General features: G+C 40.1%; 3 protein-coding genes across 6 annotated transcripts in view; all 3 read right to left on the bottom strand.

The window, feature by feature from the left end:
* Positions 1–8,502, bottom strand: part of trpc4apa (transient receptor potential cation channel, subfamily C, member 4 associated protein a) — a 14,961-nt gene extending 6,459 nt beyond the window's left edge. Inside the window, exons 1-14 of the mRNA XM_032512825.1 lie at positions 8,265–8,502; positions 5,675–5,803; positions 5,426–5,542; positions 5,199–5,256; positions 5,019–5,074; positions 4,682–4,810; positions 2,243–2,444; positions 1,569–1,754; positions 1,335–1,477; positions 1,121–1,252; positions 963–1,021; positions 696–881; positions 418–508; positions 149–289 (exon numbers count right to left, since the gene is read on the bottom strand). Of these exons, the coding sequence (XP_032368716.1) occupies positions 149–289; positions 418–508; positions 696–881; positions 963–1,021; positions 1,121–1,252; positions 1,335–1,477; positions 1,569–1,754; positions 2,243–2,444; positions 4,682–4,810; positions 5,019–5,074; positions 5,199–5,256; positions 5,426–5,542; positions 5,675–5,803; positions 8,265–8,390 (1,755 nt within the window). The 5' untranslated portion in view covers positions 8,391–8,502. The remainder of the gene's footprint in view (positions 1–148; positions 290–417; positions 509–695; positions 882–962; positions 1,022–1,120; positions 1,253–1,334; positions 1,478–1,568; positions 1,755–2,242; positions 2,445–4,681; positions 4,811–5,018; positions 5,075–5,198; positions 5,257–5,425; positions 5,543–5,674; positions 5,804–8,264) is intronic.
* A 94-nt stretch (positions 8,503–8,596) lies between these two features.
* sla2a (Src like adaptor 2a) lies at positions 8,597–13,525 on the bottom strand. Of its 2 annotated transcripts, none has more exons than XM_032512826.1 (8): positions 13,133–13,525; positions 12,428–12,516; positions 12,226–12,325; positions 12,049–12,138; positions 10,452–10,555; positions 9,515–9,667; positions 9,302–9,431; positions 8,597–9,149 (listed from the first exon to the last, which is right to left on the bottom strand). In XM_032512826.1, the coding sequence occupies exons 2-8, from the start codon at positions 12,498–12,500 to the stop codon at positions 9,026–9,028; spliced, it is 774 nt and encodes a 257-aa protein (XP_032368717.1). In that variant the 5' UTR covers positions 12,501–12,516; positions 13,133–13,525; the 3' UTR covers positions 8,597–9,025. The 2 variants fall into 2 exon arrangements, with proteins under 2 accessions (XP_032368717.1, XP_032368718.1); XM_032512827.1 differs by having other exon boundaries at positions 12,049–12,135; positions 13,133–13,521.
* Positions 13,526–16,208: 2,683 nt separating this feature from the next.
* ndrg3a (ndrg family member 3a) overlaps positions 16,209–24,913 on the bottom strand; it is a 45,049-nt gene continuing 36,344 nt past the window's right edge. For 2 of the 3 annotated variants that reach the window (XM_032514193.1, XM_032514196.1), the window contains 14 exons: positions 24,513–24,618; positions 24,228–24,348; positions 23,675–23,737; positions 23,520–23,580; positions 22,561–22,647; positions 21,279–21,335; positions 20,043–20,146; positions 19,672–19,737; positions 19,529–19,580; positions 19,374–19,421; positions 19,240–19,275; positions 19,106–19,157; positions 17,842–17,880; positions 16,209–17,282 (listed from right to left, as the gene is read on the bottom strand). In XM_032514193.1, coding sequence (XP_032370084.1) covers positions 17,110–17,282; positions 17,842–17,880; positions 19,106–19,157; positions 19,240–19,275; positions 19,374–19,421; positions 19,529–19,580; positions 19,672–19,737; positions 20,043–20,146; positions 21,279–21,335; positions 22,561–22,647; positions 23,520–23,580; positions 23,675–23,737; positions 24,228–24,348; positions 24,513–24,618 — 1,065 coding nt within the window. In that variant the 3' untranslated portion in view covers positions 16,209–17,109. The remainder of the gene's footprint in view (positions 17,283–17,841; positions 17,881–19,105; positions 19,158–19,239; positions 19,276–19,373; positions 19,422–19,528; positions 19,581–19,671; positions 19,738–20,042; positions 20,147–21,278; positions 21,336–22,560; positions 22,648–23,519; positions 23,581–23,674; positions 23,738–24,227; positions 24,349–24,512; positions 24,619–24,913) is intronic. The other variant, XM_032514194.1, reaches the window with a different exon arrangement.

Below are 24,913 nucleotides of genomic sequence, written 5' to 3'. Positions count from 1 at the left end.
AAAGAGATCAAATTATAGCAACAGTATAGTATAGTATGCTATTTGACATACTTGATCATCAACCACACAAGTTGAGAAATGGTTATAAAAATTTTATTAGGCCAGTATATACATTTTTGTAACGCATTTAAGCTGTACACAATTATACCTTCTCTGGAGTGTTGACATATTTGTTGAATCTTTTGAAGGCATCAATGTTAAACTTCATGAGCTCTCCAAGCAGATCAAAGTAGCTCTGTAGGACATCTCGAGACGTACAGCCACTGTCTATGATGCAAAACAGGATGTGCTGTTGAGGGATGGAAGCAGAAAGTGAGTAGGTGTACAGTCAAGAGAATTCAAAATCAAGGACAGATCTGCGCAATGTGGAGGGTCTTCATGGATGATGATAAAAACAATCTATGATTGTAGTTTTACCTCTAGTAGTCCCCTCTTCAGGAGGAACATTTGGTCTGCATAGGAGGTGGCTCCTCTGAGAAAACTTTCCACTGCCCTTGCCTGCCAGAATCTGCAAACAACAGACAGTTTCAACAAAGCTATAAAAAGCAGAACTAGAGACCAATCTTGAGAACTCTTAAAAAATAATAACAACAACAGAGAGCCTGATACTCCAACATGGTGACTCTTTTACAGAAGGCTGACATATCATCACCATTATCTTGGGCATCTTAATCTTTGGCCTATGTGATGCTGACCTAAATGACGAGTCAGGAGGTTCCCTCTTCATGACAGTGAGAAGGCGTGTGAGAAGGCCCTTCTTCCCGTCACACACTAGGCTTCTGTCTGTGTTGACCAGTGCTTCCACCTCAGGGATGTTAGCCTTCATGGATATGGCACTCAGTTCATTCAGCTCCTGGCTATTCAGTAGGAGGTATTTATTCCTAAAGACAAGGAAAACATTTGAAACAACAAACAAAAGAAAAAAAATCAACTTCCAGGTCATTAAATAATGGGTCACTTACTCATGGTGATCACTGAAGCTCTGAAGTAGCCGCAAGAACTGGATTTTGAAGGATATTTCCTGCACAATGAGAACAGAGTGTTAATGGTTATGTTTAACTTAAATGTTTAATTTAACTGCCCAGAGCCAGTTTCCAAGGATAATGTTGAAAGTTCATACTGGACTACAGTCGCAGTTCTCATTTTGGCCATGGACTACATGATTTGAGGCAGTGTATTTCCTCCAGATCAGCTTGTCAAACAGATTATTGAGCCCTGGGATGAGACGAAACTCTGCTAGCATCTTGTGGACCTGTGAGACACAATACAGGGTTCAGTGAAACAACACTCCGGTTTAAATATCAAGAAGGGACGAGATGTGTGCTGTGAAGTACCTGGTTCCTCTGTCGGCCCATAAGGAGGACACATAGCACATAGAGCACTTCTACTTTATACATAATCTCATGGACAATCTTCATGGACTGGGGCAGTCGATGTCTCAGAGGGCTGGTGGCCAGGGAGCTCTCATCTGATGACTCTGGAGGTGAGGGGGGGAAAAAAATCTGTGAATCAAAGTTCATAGGATTTAAGCAGTGTAAGGAACCGGCAGCACAACTGACTCGTCTCACCTGTACTGCTTTGTTCAGCCTCCTCGGTAGCCATCTGCATGAGGGCGTCCAGGACCAGAGCATTGTCTAGCCATGTGTACCAGTCCTCCAGTTCCTGCAGGAAGTTAGCTCCTGTGGCCTCAGACACCTTTCTAGTGGCCAACTTACACAGCCGCTCAATGAAGCCAGGGATGTTCAGCAGGGTTACTATTGGAGCAATAGTATTGATAGTTCACAATTTACTGATCCATTCTTTTTGCAATGGCACAAGATACATTATAGTATGTACTGAGAACTCTTTACTAGGGCTGCACGATATATCGTTTTAGAAATGGCAATGTTCGCATGCGCAATAGTCACATTTTAGGATGCGTGATGTCAGGTCAAGTAAATTAACCTAAAAATGTCATGCTACACTGGATAATAAACCAAAGTGTTTGATGATGTTTAAATGATTTACAAGACCAAAATACTGATTACAAGAACACAAAGTTCATCATAGATCTAGCATCTTCATTCTGCCCTCAAAAGGTGCACCAGATTAATGCATTCAACTACAATTTTTTAAATATTCCTGTAGTCTATTTTTTTTTTTTTTTTTTTTTTTTAATATTGCACACAAAGAAAAAAATATTGCAATGTCAGATTTTTGCCAATATTGTGCAGCCCTACAATGTAGTCTTAAGACAACCTACCCTGGTTGACCTCGGCCCGTGAGGGGCTAGCATTGCTTTTCTGCTGTGCATTTTTGGCCAACAGAGTGTGCTTGTCGTCGTTTCCAACATCAGGTTCTGAGATAGTTACAGATAGGATGCGGCAGAAGTTGGCTAGTTGTTGTTGGTCAAAGCTTTGGACCAGGCCTGACAGGTTGGGGATGCCCTCTAACTGGATCATTTCCTGAGAAATGCAAACAAATGAACTGTTACCAAAAAAAAGGCTGAAAGACATCAGACATTTATGAATTAAAAGTTGTGAAATTGACCCAGACAGAATCTGCTACCTGCTAAAACTGTAGCGTGTTTTTCTTCAATTTCAATATATCAATTTATAGATAAAGCTAATGATATTTACCCATAAAACAAGATAATTTGACTTTTCATTAAAAAAAAAAAAAAAAAAAAAAAAAAAAAAAAAAAGTGATCTCAAGACACTTTACATATAAAGTAGGCTTAGCACACTATGATTTACGAGGACCCAACAGTCTAGTAGTTCCCTCCAGAGTAAGCAACAGTGGTGAGGAAAAATCCCTTTTAGGAAGAACCTTCAGACAGACCCAGGCTCTCCATCAAACTGGTAGTGTAGACTGGACGTGCCGCGATGGTAGCTCAACAACAAAACACACAGATCACTTTGGTCTTGTCAACGGAACCATTTGGCAACTTTTAAAACGTAAACTTTCCATTCAGAATCTTATTGGCATCCATTTCGGCGTCTTGCGCTCGCCATCCACTCAAAACGTAACTTAACGTTACTACTCTTTGGCCGGCTCGCAAGCCCAAACCAGTGTGTGCAGCATTCCTGTTGTTTTGTTTCCGGTCTAGCTAGTTGTAGTTTTTCTAACATTACTAGTTGTTGCAACAGCATGTGAAAAAACTACAAAGTTTGCTAGGCCAAAAAGAACGTTAATTTTGCGATAAAAAAACTGACGCAGTTAAAATGAGTTTGTGATAATGCCGTTAATAACATGTTTAACTGACAGCACTAATTTCCTTACATTTTTTTCCCCTTTTCCATTTTTTACCACCGCTACCGCAAAAGCATAGTTCTATAGAGAGTTTTACTTCTGTCATGATGTTGCAGGTTAATATCATAGGTGTTTCCATTTCAAATGAGTTTAAAATGTCAACTGTAAAACCGTTGCCAATAATGTAGACATGTTTTCATACTCTCCCCTAAACATTCCTATTGACATTCTCTCACTGTATGATATAAAGCAGGAAGGTGGTTTCCACTGGAAACACCATTGCTAAATAACAAAAATATGAATCTGTCAAATACTAAATAGAAGAAAATCCGCTTGTCAAACTACTCCTAGTTGTCATCACCACCACTAACACTACCAGGCCCAGAAATATGAACAGTAGAGTAGGCCTTTAACAATTATTACATAATTGTCTGATTGGTAATTGGTAACATTAGCTAGGGTCCTAAGGGGTATGGCTGTTGATGGTAATTGTCAATTTTATGGTCATTTAAGAAAAAGTCATAAAACATTGAAAAGAGGTGTGGTTTACTTCATAGGCTGTGTACTTGTGTTATTACATTATCTGGGTCACATAAATAACCAATAGACCGGATAAGCGGAGATAGATGGATGGATGGACATAAATTACCAAAAGATGTATCCTGGGATTCAATCAAAAAAGAAAAAGTAAGACATAAAATATTTTGACTGAAAGGGGATTATAATTATTGTTAATTTGCAATTTTTTCTGGGATAATTAATTGTACAGTTTGTTACAGCTCTACAGTAGAGAACACAAAGAAACTCAATTTATGCAACCTACATGAAACACTGACATATAAATAATTAAGTCATTGTAATATTTGTGGAGATGCTCAAGCTACAAATAGAGTGTCTAAAAGCCTCCATATGTAGGCACTACAACGCCTTAGTGGAGTTGCATTATTCAAACATTAAGAAGACTCAGTAACGGACATATAACGCCTGGGTTCAATAACGGACAACAGAGTACCCAATGTTTGTCAATGAATCTGGTAAATTACAAAAATTTCACTCTACAGAGCTAAGCAAAGATAGTGATATGCGTTTGAAAACATATAGGAATATCAATAGAAATTAAAGCAAAGCACAGAATGATTCATAAATGAAGACATGGGTGTGACATTTGGGTGTACGTAGCTCTGCCAGGCAAACTCATTCTGGCATACGAGTTGTCTGGATATGGACAACAGAGCCAGCAGATAACAATACATGTATCAGCAGAGCAAAAATTAAAAACGTATTTTAACAGAAAAATTAAGACTCATAAATTACAATTTCACTGACGTTTAAGAAACAGGTCCACATAAAGCTCACCCTTTACGAAGATTGCTGGCTTGCCAAATGTGTCACAGCATAAATCATTAAGTGACTTCATAGCATGAGGACTCAATACAATTATAACTCTGACCTTTTTGACTCCAAGTATATCCTCAATTAGTGTAGCAGTCTGTAGAAACGTCTTCTTGTTTGTCATCAGGGTGAAGAGAAACAGAACAAAGTCATCCCTTGCTGCCAGGCTCTTTGTGACCCCCTCGGTCTATGAATTAAAGAAGAAAATGTGCACTTTATTTAAACCATGCCCATGCTGTCAGTAAAAATGATCCTGTTGATCCTGAGACTATGTAACATCACAACCCAACTGCAAGAAAAATACTTCCTACTTTTACACATGCGCTAAATAGAAGCAAGGTATAATGCACCTCTGACATTTCTCTGGTATGTACAAAATGTAACAGGATACTTACACATATACAACAGTTGTAGAGAACACTAAGGCAGTCCTTGACCAAATCATCATTCACTGTTGAAACAGAAACACAGACATTAGACAAACTGCCAGACCAAATAATTAAATCAAAATCAATTATCACGTAAAAACTTGTTAACTTCCAAATAAAAACAGACATATTCACATCACTACTTACTGTTGGCTTTTTTCTTCTGCATAGTTAATGTAGGTCTCATCAAGAGCTCCACAAGCAGCTTAAGAGAAACAGAAAAAATTGTATTTAGTGCTATGAGCAAATACTGTATTTACATTTAAAGTGCCTCTGTATGAGTTGTGTTACATGACAACTGATTTTTCAGAGGTAACAAGCTTCTCTAAGTCCAATAATTACAGAGCATCAAGCCCTAGTAATGTCAAACTTACATTGACTCCACCAAAGAGGTCAAAGGTGTACGTGTTGGGGAAGGTAGATTCCTGAGCGGTCTTCCTGTCCTCTGTGACAAAAGACATGGCCTCCATGGAGAGCTGGGATGATAGAACCTGACAAAAACCATTGTCAACATGGAATTTTTATCACCCAGGCTCCAAAGTAAAACATTCAGCAACAAGTGGTTAAAACCAGTAATTGCACAGCCTCATTGTTGGATGGACTAGTGCTGTGTGGCTAGTTACCTTAAGAAAGCTGTGGGCATGGGAGAGGTCACTGTTGGGATGGCTGCTCTCGTAGAGCCTCTGCAGCAGAGTTGGGATGCCATGCCACTTGGCCCGTTTATCTCTCTCCTGGAGCAGGCCTCCTGGGAGCTAAGACACAAACAGAGGCAACCGTAAATAGTCCAATATACACAGTGAAAAATGGATGTAATGTCATTTGCATTAGCATTCACAGGTATTTTTGCGTACTAGTGGATGTCAGGCTGCAATCTTGAGAAAAATATACAATTTATTCTGCTCGTAATAGCATTTTTCTTACAGAGGAAAGCAGAGCGTGCTTTCAAGTAAAGAAAATATATGCTGTCTACATCATGTAGACAGCATGATGGTGATGAAGGTTGTGCCTTCTTTGCAACAAGCAGGTAGTAGACCACTGCAACTAGGAGAACAGAAACCAAAAAACAACCAAGCAGCTTCTTATGTCCCCCCTGTAATAACTTAAAATTGTAGGACAGGAGTCCTGGCCTGGCTCAGTCATTGGGTGAAAAAGTATTGTGGAGCAAGTCCGTAAGGTGCAGCCAAATCTTAAGGCTGACCCTACAACATGCCGAATGCAAGCATTGGTGTTCTGTGTTAAGTTTTTCTCATTTAGATTAAACCCTTGTGGGGCATTCTGAATTGGGCTTTTTGGAAAGGTCACAGATGAGGTTATTTCATACATGTAGTACTGTATTTATTTACTCTACGGTAATGTTTTTTTCTGTCTAGTTGTGACTGCAATCCTCACTGTTAAAACCCTTTTTTTTTTTTTTTTAAAGAAAAGGCTGTGACAACAGCTGGAATTTAAAGATATGCATGAAAGATCACATGATAATTCCTCACCTTGCATGTCAGAAGGCTGAGATCTTTTGACTCTTGTGCATTTACTCCTAAAACTAATGGGTTAATTTTTATTGCAAGAGAGACACATTTTGTAAAATCTGGGGATAATTTCCTCTATACATGATCGGTAAACAACCCAATCCTCCTATTGCCATTGTATGACCAAAAAGAAGAAACTCAAAATGTAGCACTATGCCTTTTCTCATTCAAGATATTGGATATTCATATGCTATTTAAACCCTATAACTAAAGCATAAGAGGCCATTACTATCTATCCATTTTAAAGTTAAAAAGAAGGCTGACAACCCCTGCAGCCCAAAGAGAACTAAAAAAAAAACTGATTTCAGAGTTTACAACTATTACTTGATGACAAAGTAACTCTTAATTTTTGTAACTATTAATCAAGTTTATAAAGCACATCTGCTTTTCATGTTGAACAAATGACGGGACATTTTGCGGCCCGCATGGTTCCCTCTCCAAGTACCAAATTGTGTTGCAAAAACGAGAGAGGGCGTAGCCTTCTTGCGTCGGAGAAAGTTTTTAAATGGTTAACAGCTATTGTCATACTAACAAGATGACCATGGAAAGCCTTCGCTGAAGCCTTCTAAGAGTCCAAAAAGCACTGACATAACAAACGTGTTCATTATGACAACTGCCTTAACACTGTGAGAAGTCGTATATTACTTGTCGAATTCTACATTTTCAAGGTTATCGGGAATATTTTTAGACGTAAGGTGCATCATACTGACATTTCGCTTCACCACTGAGACATGCGACCATAAAAACTGGCAGTCAGCAAGAAGGCAAAAGGCACAACATTGACTCTACAGGAATACATGGTTTCATCAGCTTCGCAATTTAACAGTTGAAGTCACAAACGTGTTAAGAACTAAGTGAAATAAAGATACCGTGGATGAATGTGTGAAAATGTCAAGACAGATCTGTGGTACGTTCATATGCATAAGCAATGCAAAAATCAAAACAGTTTAACGTTACGTCAACTAACGTTAGCGTTAGCTATATCGAAAGTAACGAACAAATAGGCCCTATATGCTACAAAGTTAAAATAAATATCGTATAAATGTTTGCTTGCGTGGAACTAAAGACTAAACTTGCGAACTTGTCCGAACAGCTGTGGCCTAACTATTTATGGAAACGGTAAAGTTAGTTATGGCTAGCTAGCTAGCGGTTAGTGTGTCGTTACGTAATCACCTGAACTGGCTTAGCTAGCTAATGTTAGCTGATGTTACGGTGTAACATCAGCTAACATTGTTGCCATTGATTACGTGTTTTAAGAGCTTCCGAAATTAAACTACGGGCTCCCTGGAGACATTTACCGATAAAAAACAATAACAACCCGTCAATGCGCCAGGTCTAAGCGTTTCTATATCGTAGTTAACCTGGCCGATAATGCTAAGCTAACGTGGGGCTAACAACAAAAGACCCACTTGAAGAGGACCTTGCTTTATGCACTTGTAGTACTAATGATGTTTGCCTTGTCAGGGAGCAAATATTATTGTACAGAACTCAATAGCGTAGAAATTTAGGGTTGTAATTTTTTAAAACACTCCGTAATGTTCGAGCTAGCTGCAAAACAAAAGCTGACAGGGGCAACTGGATCGCCAGTCAAGTCTCCTGGACAACGTCTTCGTTTTCAGGCTGGACTCTGAACGCAAGTCCCTGGTCTTTCAGATGTCTTTATCGACGAAACATGCATTGTTTCTCTTACCTGTGTCCCTCGACTGAAACCCTGACCAGTAATTTTACTAGCCGTGAACTTTGTGACGACATTGCCGTTGCAATTTCTTCGTTTTCCTCCAGTACAAGGGGACTCGGACCCCAGAAGCGTCGCCATTATTTCTTCTTCCTGAACTGAACTGTTCGGGCAGGAAGTGGAAGGCTTTGATGAATTATTGGAGGTAATTAAGCGGCATCTGGTGGCAGAGAAGCACACTCTGCAAGAATCAAGTAGGGCCTAGCTTCAATGATAAACACATATACAACGTTAGGCGTTATTATACCAAGAAAATACAGGCGAGACTCTCTTTTTGTGTTGCTAAGTTATCACGTAGCTAACATATTTTATTGGATTCCAATATCATAACAATGACAACAATCATATTACAATATATAATTTGCATATTTTACATTGCATTCAACAGCACATATTAAATTAAGAGAAACATTCAACTTTTGAAACCAATTGAGAACAAATGTCTCACAGACTTTCAATTTTCAGCTCCCAACTCCACTGTGTGCCTCTTTAAACACACAAAAACAGTTTTGTTGCTGACATACAGTATGTTACAACATACATTGTAGTGTCTTAGCCCTTCCGCAACTTCAGGGCGGTCTGCAAAGACTACATCTGGGCACACAGATGACCTCATACAATGGCTTGCCCAAACTAGAGATGGGACAGGACAGCATGCATCTGACTTCCCTCCATCTGTCTGACTTCTTTTTGTCAGACTGATCCACTATTTCTCTTCAAGTGTCCCAGCTGTGATCGTTGCCCTCTGTCATTTGGAGGTAGGAGGTGATGGCCTCCCTCAGGCCTTCACTCACCAGAGAGTTGTCCGACTCTGTTCTCTTCCTTTTGAAAATCATTGAACTGGAAGAGACGGAAAAGGATTTTCAAAGACTGATAAACTTCACAAAGATGAATCAATTGTTATCTAAGCGGGACGCTCATGCTCTGCTGCAATGGTGTGACATCTTGTGGCAGTCATTAGTAGAAGCAAGGCTAAAGACAGTCTGTCACACCTGCTAATGTCCTTCCAGTTGATGGTAGGCCTTCTGACAGTTGTGGGTAAAGGCCTGGCTTCTCTAGCGTTGTCCAAACCCTGGATGAAGCAAGGCTCTGTCAGCCGTCCACACAATCCATCTGCAGACTCTGTGAGAAGAGGCAACATTTTAATATTAATTTTTTAGCATGCTGCTCAGGCAGGAAAACATAATTGCATCATCCGTGCAAACCTGAATAGTGTTCCACCAGGTGAAGCAGGGAGGGGAAGGGGATTCCTGGAGATATGTAGACCCAGCCATTTTCAAGGTGACGGATTCGGTAGTGCTTTACACAGTCCGAGTATGAAGCGTTGGCCCTCTTCAAGACAGACAGCGAGTAACAATCTGAACATGAAAAAGACCACAGATGCAGCAGGTAAACTACACAGCCTTGATTTTTAATTTTGCACATAATTAATGCCAGAACTGATTCACATTCCTTTGCCTTCTTAAACCATAGCTCCAGTTGTTTCTAAGGCAAAGTAAGCCATTCTAATGATATAACTACTGTCACTTCTATAAGCAAAAATCTTTTAAAAGTCCCATGACATGGTGTTCTTTGGAGGGTTTATATACCTTAGTGGTCTCCTAATACCATATCTGAAGTCTCTTTCCCAAAATTCAGCCTTGGTGCAGAATTACAGCCTCTAGAGCCAGTTCCACAATAAACTTGGCCTTGACCAACTGCCACTTTGCTTGTTGATGTCGCTCTCTCATGGGTGGGCCAAATTCTCTGGGCGGGCAAAGCAGAGAAAGGGGGAGGTAACTTTGCCGCTTATGACCTCATAAGGAGGAAGATTCCAGATTGGCCCATCTGAGCTTTCATTTTCTCAAAGGCAGAGCAGGAAACTCAGGGCTTGGTTTACACCTATCGCCATTTCACTGGGGGACCATAGGCAGGCTGGAGGAACTCATAATAATGTTAAAAAACCTCATAAAGTGAAAATGTTAATGCCATGGGCCCTTTAATAGTGGAACTGCATTAGAAACCATTACAATTATCCGCTGACACCCACCCCACATTATATTTTAAAGCTAATTTTATTTCCTGGTGTCACAGTTTAGGCTTGGATTGAGTATGTTTTGAATGCAATTCACAGTGGGGGAAAAGAACCAATAACCCTCTAACCTTTGTCTGTCTCTGACTCCCGAATCAAGAAGGCTCCGCTCTGGTTATTAGGCTGCATGAGCAGCTCCACTGCTTTGTACCTGCTGATGCCTGTGAACAGCCATCTGAACAGGAAGAAGACACAGTGGGACAATAAGACAGTGTTGTCATAAAGACAAAAATAAATATGTAGGTTGCTGTTGTTTTCAAGTTAAAAAAAAAAAATCCACTGGAACAGTATCAAAGCACATTCCCCACTGGAGGAGGACTGAAACTGCAGGAGGCAGAGGTTGGTGTCATGACACTGGAGAGAACAGAAGTTTTGTTCCAAACCTCTGTCTCCACTGAGGTAAAGGTTACCTCTACAGAGGCTCCTCCCACCTGTCAGGGGACTCCCCACCCCTCATTTCACTTCTGTACAATTCCTCTGCTGTTTCTCTCTCTCTCTCTCTCTCTCTCTCTCTCTCTCTCTCTCTCTCTCTCTCTCTCTCTCACACACACACACACACAGGTTTGTGGCACTATCTTTGTGGGGACCTGTCATTGACATAATGCATTCCCTAGCCCCTTACCCTAACCTTAACCATCACAAGTAAATGCCTGACCTTAACCCTTACCCTCACCCTAACCATGACCTAATTCTAACCCTAATCCTAAAACCAAGTCTTAACCCTCAAACAGCCCTTTAAAGTTGTGGGGTCCAGCATTTTGGCCCCACAAAGCTGTTGGAACCCCACAAGTACAGATGTGTTCAAAATAATAGTAACAAAATAAAAATTGTTTTTGGTAGAAGTGATATTTCTACATGGTAAAAAATGTACTGGTAAGTAACAGACCCAACAGTCAAGACATGCATGCTGCTCATTCTATGTAATTGAATCTGAAATTGAAAGGGGCATGTTCAGAATAATAGCAGCGTGGGGCGGCCTCTAGCTCACCCAGTGGGAGCGTTCGCCCCATGTTGGCTGAGTCCTGCAGTGGCGCAGCTATGGGTCCGACCTGCTGCCCTTTGCTGCGTGTCATCCCCCATCTCTCTCCCATTTACCAGTCTACTATCACTGTAATAAAGCGAAAAAAGCCCCAAAAAATAATCTTAAAAAACAACAACAAATAATCGCAGTGTTGTGTTCAAGTAAATGGCGCAACATTCTGTAGACTGATCAGCGCAAAATTGTTCTTTTTGGGTCTACGGCCGCAGGCAGTTCGTACAACGACCCCGATGCACTGAATTCAATTAAAAGCTATTCTAAAGGATTTTGAGCGTTATTCACTTTTTTGTTTTTTGAAGTTGTTTTTTGGGGGCTTTTCCGTCTTTAACCTTTGACAGGACAGCTAGGTGAGAAAGGGGGGAGACATGGAGGAAATTTTCACAGGCCAGATTCAAACCCTGGACATCTGCGTCGAGGCATAAACCTCTCAGTACATGTGCACCTGCTCTACCACTGATTCAACCTTCCCACACTTTGTTCACTTTTTTTAACCATGCTGCTATTATTCCGAGCACAACTGGACTCCCGGTGTTTGAACCCCACAAATATAGCTAAACAACACCACACACACACACACACACAGTAATGAGACAGATGTCTTAACATGAGTTCTTATGACAATGACCTACCTGTGTGTCACCTTGGCGATGTAGATTGTGGGAACGTAGCTCTCCCGTCCTGTGGTTGTAGATCTCACCATCACATAATCACCGTCGCTGCTGGGGAAATTAATCAGCAATGACTAACTGTATCTGTCTAGGTGAAAACAACGGTGAGGGTGAAACATTAGGAGCTACATCACATACTCTGATATGATGGTGAGTCGTTCCCCAAGGCACATGGTCAATTCCGTACGCACACAAGATGGGTAGTTACAGAGGGATACAATAACGCTGTCCTGGAGGGCTGCAGAGAGAAAGAAAGAGAAGCATATAATAAACCAAATGCTGGTTGTTACATGTTTCTTTGTTTTATTTTCTGCGTTGATGTCTTGGGAAAATAACCTACGTGGTGATACAGGTTCAGGTGGATTTTCAAGGATTGTCAGGTTGGATTGAAATCGGATGGGGCAGGTCCCCATGTTCTTTGGTTCCTTGCTGATGTGTAATGGCAGAAAAAGAGACACAGGAGGAAATGGGAAGCACAATTAGAAAAGGGTCTGTCTTCAAAGGCCTTCAATACCCTTCACATTCATAATGTAATTATCCCTCTAGTTATTAGATTATGACTGCCATCCGTGATAGAGCTCACAGGTAGGCTACTGCACACTATTTTGCAACATGGCAACACGACCTACATGTAGATGATACAGGAAGGCGCCTGACCACAACAAGAGGCATTTATATCCTGTGTTAAATTTCCATGCAACATGTTTACGAGGAATAAAATCTACTTCACATGAGTGATAGATTTTTTTTTAAATTAATAGATTTTATTCCTAAAACGCATACTATTTTGTTTTTTCAAATAATAGCAGCAGAACGTTATAAAATACCTTTAAAATATCAAATGAACAATTTAACCAGTAACTGATTTCTCCATTCACATAAAAATAGATATTTAATTTGAAGTAGTACAAGTAATCAAGCAGTAAGTTTACTAATATTTTGGAGGTAAAAGTCAGGTCATCAAACAAAACAAAAAAAGGAAAAAGTAAGAAAACTTCCTTCAGGCAAAATACCATTTCCAGAGCAAGTAACATAGACTACTCACCTCCTTCAATGTCTGTATTAAGTGTTTGTCCAGAAATTATATTCCGCACGATAACAAGTAGTAATCAAGATCTTTCTCAGATCCACTGGTAAATTACGAATCTTTTTTGATGAAAAAAAAGGCTTGTCTGCCTTCAGCACACACATACACAAATAAAAACTCGGGTTTCCACTCCGGCCTGCTAATCAATCAGAAGTGTTCCCTCCTCTGCACTGTTCTCATGAAGACGGCTGTTTTTACAGCTGTTTATAGTGGTGGCTGACTGAAGAGACGAGACATCCTGCATGGCCTTTATGTATGTCACCCTGCTGCAGCTTCCTGTGACGCTCAAGACCTTGACATCCCGACTCAGAACATCTCGTGTTGATCTCTCGAATGCAGAATGTTTTCAACTGGGGTTTGTAGAGCATCACTTGTTTATGGAATGAACTGTTTGTCTACGTAAGCAGCATGTGCATATGTACATGTACATGCACCTTGTGGTGCAATGTGGTGGGTTGAAACAGTGACGTTATTTCACACAGACTGTTTGTGTAAATTAGGGTTACACTGGTCCAAACTACATTTTATCTGCCTTTAGATTTTGCAACTGTGATGTCTGGTAAATGGAAAGCGCTGACCAAATTTTCCCTGTCATTTTAGTGTTCCCATTGCATTCAGATATTGTCAGTCATGTTAATTGTGTTAATCAGATAAGAGTTAAACCTCTGCAGAAGCATGACGAAGGTTCCCCTGCCAGCCTACTCCTACCCTGATTTACCAGCAGTCGTAAAGTTCATCCATCATGCTGACACTGCAATGAAGCAGTGCAGTAGTGGAGCAATATGACAATATTAAAGGCATTTTGTACTCAAAATCATTTTTTGTGTACAAGTTGTCAAAGAAAATTAACAATCTCAATTTGTGGAGGGAAATTGTGGAACAGTCTGCATGTTAAACTGAAGCAGTGTCCATACATGATCTTGTTTATGAAATAATAAAAAATAAAAAAATAAAAAAATAGGATCCTCACTAAATACAGGGATGAAGGATACACATAGTATACATACATATATACACACACCTGGTGAGCAAAGCCCTTAGTCACCAGGTGTGTGTATATGTATGTATATTCCAAAATGCACATGCTTATTTATTGCTCTGTCAAGACAATTAAGATACTATGTACATAGCGGTTTAAATTGTGTTCTGTATTTAGCTGTAATTATGTAACAATGGGTGTGATAAGGGAAAAGTATGTCAAGTTCTATAATTGTATTGTATTTTTGTAATTAATGATTTAATTATTAAGAGGTAGGATTACATAAGTTTATGCTTCTTTCTACTCCATTTTCAAGCAAGCATGTAAATTAATTGTCATCTCTTTCTTGTTTTTTACTTTTTTGTTTTTTTATTTTGCAGGATATGTGCTCAACAACGGCTGTTGTCTTTTTTATGTTGAATTTTACATGCTTGAGAAGAAAAAAAGTTCCTTCATAATCTCTTGTACTATTCTTTAATCAGATGTATTGAGTCCAAACTCTACTGTGAATGGAACAAATAAAATAATCTTTACCAGAACAGGGTCAGATGTGTGCTGTAATCACAGAGAACGGCATGTTAGAGCAGGCGGAAAGAACGTCTAATCAAAAAATTGAATCATTCCATACCAGTGTGTGGGATATCTTTCTCAAATGGTTATCTAGATTGGTTCACCAAATATAGCAAAAGCCCTATTTGTAATTGTGGTATCTAACTCCACATTACTCATAGTAAAACTCTTATGTTCAGATTGCAATTAAATAAGAGTATCACCTTCAATTGTTTGGATTTGAGTGCACATTTTAGACACAAAAAATTAACTGTTCACAGAGATCGCAACACAAAATGGACAGTAGTCATAGCAGGGTTGTTGCATTAAACTGTACAGATGGTATGGTCTTCTCCCCTGTATGTACTTAATGAGAAGTTCATTTTGTTTTGCCATTAATTGAGGAAAATTGTAGTGTTGCACAATGGAGACGCCAGCACGATAAGAGAAGCCTTAATGTGAGATTCATCTGCTTTAGTACTTCTTTTTAGATTGAAGTCCACCTCATATCATTTGCAGTGCAGCTGATCATTCTGTTTTTTCAATATGTGCTAAATATAGACTGCCTCATAGTTGTCACTGTGAGGAAATAAGAACAAGCGTGGTTGGAAACTAACTCACCACAGTCACCTCACTTTTCCACTAACAGAAGAGGAAAAGCACAATCACTCACTGTACTGAGACATACTTTTTCTTTCTTTCTTTAATCAAATACATGCACTACACTTGTTTTTGTATGTGCAATTCAATTCAATGGTGTAATCTCAGGAAACTTTGTACATAGAGTAGATCTGGACCACACTATGATTTACAAAGAACCAACAAATTCACACAAGCAAACATTTGGTGTGACAGGGGCGACGAAAAACTTCCTTTTTAGGGAGAAACCTCGGACAGACGCTGATACAGATATACCTATGATTCATGACAATTATAGCAGCTGGTAAGTTTGGAAATCGAGAACCCAAATCCTTAAGATATAAGGGTCTGGAATCAAGTACCGAAGGTTGCCCATCTCGAAGGACGGCACCAAGCGTGCATTTGAAAATCTCACTACACGCAATTGGATAACACTATGACCAATCACAACAACACAGGGGGTAACGTATTCAGAGCCCGATATGCTTAGCCACCAGCAGAGCTAACTAGTAGATTAAACTGTCGTCATCTGTTTAGCTCACCTCTGGCCCGGCTACATCAGATACACCAATGTGATTGGTGCAGCTCGGCTACAAGGGCATAGTTTATGAGCAGCATTACTCAATGTCCGAGTAACTCGCTAAGAAAATTCAAATTGTGCTCACGCGAGAACTCTGGAATTCCAGGGTAGCAGTTGGTTTGATGCGCCATGGCACTTATCAATTAATAACAATCGAAACAATCAAACTATGACTGGAAATAGTAGGAGCAGTGCAGGGCGTAGAGCAGGACCACAGTAGCAGGTACCAGAGCACTTGGTAGGAAGACTTACTGGCAAGGTACTAATAAATGAAAGCACCAGACATGTTGTCGTGTTGTAGCTTTATTCAGTAGTAATATAAATGAGTTGAATCGGCAGACTGTGAGAAGTACCACTGGGCCTCTCATCAAAGGGACTTGTACTTTTCACATCAGAACCCACTTGATAAAAGGTTGTTAAAACATCTATTCAACGGAACAAAAACATTAACACAAAGCAGAGAGAAAAAGAGACGAGATCAGTCACAAAAAGAATACAAAAAAATGAATGCATGTAATGTGACACACTGGTACAGGACTTTACTGACAATGTGCTACAGTCTGCAATGGTTCTTACGTGTATCACTTTACCTTTATTTCTGCAGCTACAGTAGGTTTAGTGATTCCTCTGTATACTTAGACTGTAGACTTTTTCCGGCCTCACATTGCAGTAAGTTTGGGTTAGACAGAGATACAGTGACTCAAAATCAATGCATCCTACAAGTTTAGAGTTCACAACAGCAGAGACCAGTTAAAATAGTAAAAGTGTTGGTCTGTGCAATGATAAAAGTCTACCAGTTATTTTAAACACATGGAGGATTTTTAAAGTGTTTGTAAAGACAACAAAAACTAAGACAATGTGAAAAAAATAAATACAAGGGGTTGGTGTTGGACAGTTGAGTCAATCATGTGGTTGACCATTTGAACACACAACACATCTGAATGTAGTTATGGTTTCTGCTAGGAATGTGACTTTGATGGTGTATTTAATATTCAATATTTAATAATATGTATCTGGTAATATATTTCTTACATCCTCTTTTCTAATCACAATAGTTTATTACAGAATATCCTGGCATTGAGTTGCTTAGGAGAAGGATAAGAGAGAGATAGACAGAGGGAGAGAGAGAAAGAGAGGGGGAGAGGGCACATAAGTTACTATGAGTGTGTGCAGGGGGTTGGGTGTGGTTTAGCAGGAGACTTCCATGGTCTGGGGTCTGGCCTGGTTGTCCAAGGCCCCCATAGCGCTGCCCTCCAGCAAGCTGTTGAGGTTGTTGCGGCTGCGACTGCTGTCCATGGACGTGATGCTGGAAGAGGAGGTGGTGCGTGAGCGGGCCAGACGAGTCATTCCTGATGACGGCACTAAAACAGAGAAACATTGCTTATTGGTATTCTACTCACACAGCACGGAGACTCAGCGCGGTGTGGGAGCACTTACCTACATGCAACAACAACAAAATTGCGTACCATGCAAATAATTCTCAAATATGGAGACTAATAATAAAAGAAATATGAATAGAAACAGTGAATAGAAAATGGTTGCATGTGTATTCACTGCAAACAACAACCTTGAAAGCAATACAACAGCATAACACAGCATTTGCAATCCAACTGAAGTGGCTGAGGAAGCAACACCATCAGGTCATGCAACAAAATAGGACACTGAGGACAGAATCCATGCTAACAGGACAAAAAGAACTCTTACAGGGAGATGAATGTGTGTCACAGCACGCAGAATGATCTCACTGTGAATAATACTGACTTTATCCACCACACTATTGCTGCTCTTACCAATATGGAACAGTGCTCTCTGGAGAAGTTCTGCATACATTGACATTCATCCACTGTGGAGTGCTAAAAGCTATTAGGTTCTATTGGGTTCAAAGCCTACTAGTCTGACAGCTGATTAAGAACCCAGTACCTGATTCGTTGCTGAGGTGACTGAGAAGAACGTAGGGAACTGTAAGCAATGATTAAAGAAGGAAGAAAGAAGGAGAAAGGGAGAAATGTTGAAAAGGTAGTTCTCATGTTGCGTCATCCCACATCAGTGTATTTCTGATTCAAACTGAGGCTCTGTCACAGCTTGGTGGTCATTGAGCACAAAAAGTAGTTTGCTATCAACAACATGTAAGAAAGCATAGCATGTGTGCAAACTAGAATCTATATTTCCTGTACTTTCTGGCCGTTTCTCTTTTGCATTTCACTTTGTGGCAATTCGTTAATCAGGGAAAAGCAGCTTTCAGAAACATACTGAGGTGTTGAGATTACTTTTCTACACTCTACTTTCTCTGTTTGAAAACACTCTTTTTAATCCGTTTTAATCCTGCAGTGGCATTTACTCAACAGGAGGACTCTGTGGCCTTTAAAGCAACACTGAGGCACTGACATACTGGCTACACCCGAGGGTGCCTCCCACGGTGAAGGGTTTTGGGAACGGGAGAAAGCAAAAGAGAATTAGCATTACAGAAATACACACACAGAAAGGCATCATCTGTATGGCCAGAGCAAGCAAACTTATTTTCCTGATTTCATCCATCCATAGTCTGGTTGGTGCACTGTAAGTCAGTACGGTCTGACAGTTTTTGTTTTTCTTTGCAGATGAATGACCTGAAGGCCCGTTTAATTATGCACGCTGAGTCTCTCTAGAAAGAGACTGCATCATTAAACAGTTCTGGATAGAAAAGAAAATCACACCACTACAAAAAGGGTATTTCTTAACACCCACTCTGAACAGGAAATGAATTATTGTTCAGTATATCTTGAGTGCCATTGTTATTTCAGTAATGCTAAAAGCATTAACACCTCACCTACTGAGGGTTGTGGGGACCACACACTGCAAAGAGCAGAGAGGAAATGGCATTAGCATCCAGAGCCCATCAGGCTGCCTCTCCGTGACCAGGCTGACAAAAAAACTGTGTCTTTTCATGCACTGTTGGCCACAATCCAAACTCCATCGGTGGGGGTATTTAGCAACAGCTTAGACTGCAGTGAAAACAACCCTAATTTAAGTAACTGTCATTGCACTCACGTCAACAGGAAAGTCTGTGAAGAACACAGACAAACCTCGACCACAAACACGTCAACCCCAAAACTCGTCAACTAGTTTATACCGGCATCATTTTTTTAATTCAAATGTTTTTACTGACCAACTACAAGTAGCAAAAGACATGAACATGTTTACTTACTGTAGCCCATTCCCTGCACAAAGTACTTGAAGGCCTCAGCAAGTTTCCCTGGCTGCAAACAGATAAAGAATCAAAGTTAGAAGATAATTTAGACAAATAGCTTAATATTCAAACCTGAAACCTGAAGAACCAACCTGCACAACTTGGGGCAAGCCTCCACAATCAGCCATCTGGAGAAAACGATTAGACATTAATGAATTCTTTGTATGGTCAAAAACATTATATAATACATTTTATTTGTCAACAAATGTCTCACAAAAAGCTTCACCTTTAGCAGTGTGGTCTTGGTTGGATTTAACCTGGAATTGCACTCCACCTAAAACATTAAATGAGAGGTTACAATTGAGCTAAAAATTAAATAAACATCCATGAAAACGCTTCCCCAAACTTCTTATGTTACTGAGACGACGGGGTGTAACTCACCACAGCCTCCACCGCAGGTGATGTGTCACCAACCACCAGCAACGCAGGGCACCTGGATGGGAATAAGATTAGGCATAAATATTCTCAAAACCGTGCATTGAGAAACTAAAGTTTATTTGTGTCTTCTTAGTCTCAAAACCTACGTTAGTGTGTTAACGGTGTCCTCATTCAGACCTACGATTGGCCTCTCAATCTCCAGGTCCCGACGGCTGGTACAGGGAGACAAATTACGATTAGATCTGGAACAATGTGATCTGGCTAAAAAGTAAGGTGACTTAGTAGAAATCCTGATTTTCGGTGCACCTCATGATTTAATATTTCCCCCTTGTTCTTTGTATTGTGTGATGCATTTCTTCTTTCTATGTATTCATATCTGACTTACTGCATGTTCTGATAAAGAATTTACATGCTCCGGCTATACCCATAAATGTGATCAAGAACACAATAAATGAGGAAATGCTAGAAACGTAGAAAAACATTTGTGTACAGTGTGTAATAATGTATTGCATCATACTATTGATAGGAGCCACAAAAGAGGGCCAGGTTGTCCTGGTTGATGTCTTGGGCAATGTGGAGTCGGTAGGTCTGGATCAGCTCCTGGTTCTCTGTCAGTTCATCCTGTTGAACAGAGTAAAACAAGCCTCAAATGACTTCAAATGAAATAAGAGGTAGACTCCATATAAAGTTTATGTAATCAGCATGTACTGAATGTACAGGGAGAATTTGCAACAGTCATCCAGACAAGCTGGGGTATCTGTATGTACAGTATGCTTAGCTTTAGCACTGTGGTTATATTATTGCTTAATTCACATGAAGATTGCGTGCCTTTTACAGCAGCTAAACCTGCAAAAAATAAGCCAAAAAGAAACTGTAATTTTTAAAGCACCCGCAAAGGGTGAAATGCACCCCTAACTTTGCTACCAAGCAAATTGCGTATTTGCATTTGGTGCAACACTGGCCCCCTGCTATGCAAATTAACCTCATTACAGTCCAATTCATAAACAATCAGCACTAATATCCACACATGGTTACAGTGAAATTATTAGCGTCTTCACAGTTGGGGGCAACGGAAGTGCATTTATGGAGGGGTGCCCTTCACTTAAAATCAGGCCATCTTCTTTTACAATCTGAAGGTGTGTTGACTACCCCAACAGCACTGACAGACGTGGTTTCTCTCGGTCACGTTTAAATTCCTTGACCAAAGTTTTGAGGAATGCTTCTGCACCTCGTCAGTCAGGAGGACCTGTAGCTCGCAGTCTGAAAATGTCCCTTTTCATTTTCTCTCTGCCATTGTTTTGCTTCTGTGATCTTTGCACAAAAGCAACATATCTACTTTGCCACATCGCAATCAGAAAGAGGGAAAATTGCACTGAGCTGCAAAGCTTGCATGTTTGCGCTGTAATATTATAAGGGCAATATCTTTTGCGAATCGGACCATGACAATGGACAGATGGCGGTTGAAAGTGATGCACAATTCTTGGTGCTATCAGTGGCCGCAATCCATTCTTTGTGAATTCATCTTTGAGTATGTAATTTACCAGTTTAAATATCCAGGAGGACAAAACTGGAATAATTAGTAAATGTCTGTTACAAGAGCTAAATGAGGTAAAGGTATCAAGGGAAATCAAGAAAAGCCTCCTGAGGTTCAGTAAGTGTTTCACATTGTTAATGAAAAAGGTCAACAACACTAAAAAAAACACACAAAAAAAAACACACACATGGTGAGTAATGTACTGCAAGAGAAACTTACAGTGCTGAAGTGGTGAGCCATGATGATATCCACCAAATTACTGGTCCATCCAGACAGCTGCACATGAGAGAAAGACAGATCCAGTTAAGACCAAGACAAGAGCTGACTTACTTTTTATTTAGGTAGGCACATTATGAATGATTATAGCTATATAGCCATGCCTGTGTCTACTTGAAGTTTATGCACCGACAGACTTAATGTTTGATTTAGAAATTTATAAAAATAAGCGAATACTCGGAAAAGCCAAATTCAAGTTTTAGAAATTGTGAAGGATGGGGCATGCTGGTGACCTAGTATTTGTGGTGCATTCCATGATAAACGCAACCTTCCTGGTTTGATTCAGGCCAGCTTTGTTACAAGTCATAACCCTCTCTCTCTTTCTCCATCACTACTGTCAATAAAGACAACATGCTAAAAACAACCTTAAAATAGATAAATAAAAGGTATCCTCTCTATCATTATCTTTTCTACATTTGGGTTGGTTGAGCCAAAGAATAACAAGAGAACAAATGAAGTGGATTTTAATCTATATGGGACAAAGGTCATTTCAAACGCCCCCTGGTTCCATGACTGTATGTAACACTAATGCGGCAAAGAATGTTCTCCCCCAACAATCTTGTACAGCACACAAAACAATGAGTTGAAGTATAGTAGTAAACTTCAGTATTGTGTGACTCATTGCAAATTATTTCACTCAAAATGAAACCAATCCAAATGAATGAACACTAGTAATGCTGTTTTAACAAGTTTGTCCAGGAACAATCTGAAGCTTAGTTTTGATTCATATTCAAGTGCCCTTAACCCCAAAACTGCAGGTTTAATTGAATTAACAAAGGATTAAAGTCCCTGCCTCTGATTTTAATGGCATTACTCCAACACGCACACATCTTACGCTTATCGTTTTAAGTCTCTTTAAAACAATATCCTATTCATAAAAATGTATTATCAAGTATTGTGGGTATTAACAATGGCTTGGTGTCAGCATCCACAACTCCAAAATTAGTAATCTTTTTTAGTTCTTGCATCATATAGTAAAGTGAACCTTACAAAATATAGAATAGACTAGAATTAAATGCTAGGCATAAATAATAGTTACCTTTAAATAGTATGGTTAGTGTAGAGAGCATAAAGGGAAAGTGGTTGAACTCCAAAATGCATTCATTAATAACAACCTAACAAATGGCTAGACACTGAACTGAAATAGCTAATTAATTATTTAAGTAATAGCTTTATGTTGCAGATTGACTGCGGACTAGCTTCATGCTGTATTGGGAATACTGACCTTTGAAGCCGCCCAGTCAATCCAGCCTTCAGCACATGGGTCCACATTGATCAGAACCAGCCCCTCCACCAGAGTGGGGTTGTTCAGCTGGAAAGAGAAGGACGCACGTCAGTGCAAACTTGAAAGAATTACATTTTTACAAATATGATAGTCCTACATGGGTGTTATCTTGCATCATGCATGGTTTTGTACATTCCCTCAACAGTGCAGATACAAGATAAGGCCACTGCAGTGTGAAGCATTTCGGTTTGTTTAAATGAAGATATGAAACATTGAAGATGGAATCCTGAGCTTTTAAATTAAGGGATGTAGTTTTGGAATTGCCTGAAGACAGAAAGAGGATGTCTGGGAATCCTCAGCTCCATCTCGCCCAATGCTCAGGGAATACTGCGGATGGCGCTTTCAACAACATGCAAATGTGATGCAGCAACAGCTGTTATAAATCTATCAAGGGTAAACACATTTTGTTCCAAGCAGGTTATAGCAAATGCATTTCAGAATCAATTTTCTTCATTAATTTAAAACAAGAGCAGACTCTCTGTGGAGAGCTTGGTGATATGACTACTAATCCCTACTCCTTCCCTTTTTACCTATAACCACTATCCTCTCTTTCCATTATTCAACTTCCAGTGCTTCCTCACTCCTCTCTGTCACTTCTAGCTCTTTCTGCTCGATTGTACACATTCGGTTATTTTAGCTCTACTGCGCTGAGTGTGGAAACTAGACGTAAGCAACTGAAAAGGAAAGAACCACCAAGGCGATTCATCATTTGAAGAATGGCAGCGTATGCAGCAGACTGTGGACAAACCTGATGCCCTGTGTGGGCTTGATGGGAGGCTTCAATGTTCAGTGTAAAAAGCTGTGTGGCCTGAAAACCTTCAATTTTTACAGGCAAAACAGAGAGGAGGAGAAACAAAGGGTATGAAAGTGTAGAAGCTCTGGTCCTGATTGGGACTCACTGCAAAGCGGGTGAGGATGTACGCTCCAGCTCCCACGCCAATGCCGATCACACTGTTGACCCTGCAGAGAAAACACTGGTTACTGTGGGACTCTAGATGAATAGTAAATTTATGCATATTACCATTGATCAGCTATCAACAAGAGACCCACTCACTTGAGCTGAGTCATCACAGAGGGCAACATTTCGGCCAACTCATCCATGGTTGGGTAGCGATAACTAGAGATAGATGAAGCGCATGTGAGTCTATGCAAGTAGTACGGGGTCATTACCTCATGTTTGAATTAATGTGAGAACTGAGTTTATCATAATTTTAAATACTCAGCACTCTTTTGACTAATAGGTTAAACAATGAATGTGCTCCATTGGCAAATGAACAACCAGCTCACCTTACATTCTAACTAAAGAATTTGATTGCGGCTCTTTACATCAGCACAGCCACATACTTATTTTTAGTTTTTTTAAAGATTGTTTTTTGGGCATTTTTAGTTTTTTTTATTGACAGGACAGCTGAAAAAATGAAAGGCGAGAGAGGGGGAACGACATGCAGCAAAGGGCTGCAGATTGGAGTCGAACCCGGGACTGCTGCGTCGTGGAGTAAACCTCTACATATGGGTGCCTGCTCTACCAACTGAGCTATCAAGGTGCCCAACAGTGAAATACATTTGCTCCCATTTATCAGTGCATGTAAAACCAGTCTGACACCCACCCAGTGGGGAAGGGAGGTGCACCTTCCTGCTGGCCAGGCGCATCAACGTGAACCACTGCAAAGTGCTGCGTGATCTCCTGCATGTCCTCATAGTTGAACAGGGTGTTGAAGCACGACTTGTCTAGAAAGGCGCAAACAGAGGACGCACTCAGAGTGTGAGAGTTCAGGAGTTAAAACTTGGGGACGTGTGTGTGTGTGTGTGTGTGTGTGTGTGTATGTGTCTCAGGTGTGGAGGCTAAAACAAAAGATTCATTACATCGATGAGTATATTTTTGGCTGACTCACGGTTGAGTCCAATGTCATGATAGGTGAGGATGACGGGTCTGTTGCCCTTGGGAACACCTCTCATTGTCACATGGAGAACGCCATGGGGAGTCTCAATATCATGCTCCTGCAAAAGAAGAGAGAAAAAGAGTACGTTTGAGATGGAATGGAAAAAATACATGGTGTGTGAAGAGAAAAGGCTTGCACACAAGACCTAATATTTCCCTACTTTAATTTGACATGTGTGTTGTCTTTCTGTGGCATGGCCGATGTTGTTAAATTTAGAGGATATTTCTGGCGTTAATAAATAAATAAACACAAACAGTTCTGTCTTTGTAGCTCAAGCCTGATATAGCTTGTGCTCCAGAACTCTATTATCATCTAAAAATGATCAAAAACATATAAAAGAGCCAATGTGGATG

Source organism: Etheostoma spectabile, chromosome 4 (assembly GCF_008692095.1).
Source record: "Etheostoma spectabile isolate EspeVRDwgs_2016 chromosome 4, UIUC_Espe_1.0, whole genome shotgun sequence".
NCBI lineage: Eukaryota > Metazoa > Chordata > Actinopteri > Perciformes > Percidae > Etheostoma > Etheostoma spectabile.
Note: the sequence above shows the minus strand (reverse complement) of the source record. Positions and strands in the feature narration are given on the sequence as shown.

Bases quoted from the DNA above. Each gene is read 5' to 3' on its own strand.
- sla2a (XM_032512826.1), bottom strand. From the start codon at position 12,500: ATGGGGACCTGCCCCATCCGATTTCAATCCAACCTGACAATCCTTGAA. The intron at 12,326-12,427 runs GTAGGTTATTTT...TTCTCTCTGCAG, and splicing joins ACCTGAACCTGTATCACCAC to CCCTCCAGGACAGCGTTATT. The intron at 10,556-12,048 runs GTAGGTCATTGT...CTTCCTGTTCAG, and splicing joins ATCGCCAAGGTGACACACAG to ATGGCTGTTCACAGGCATCA.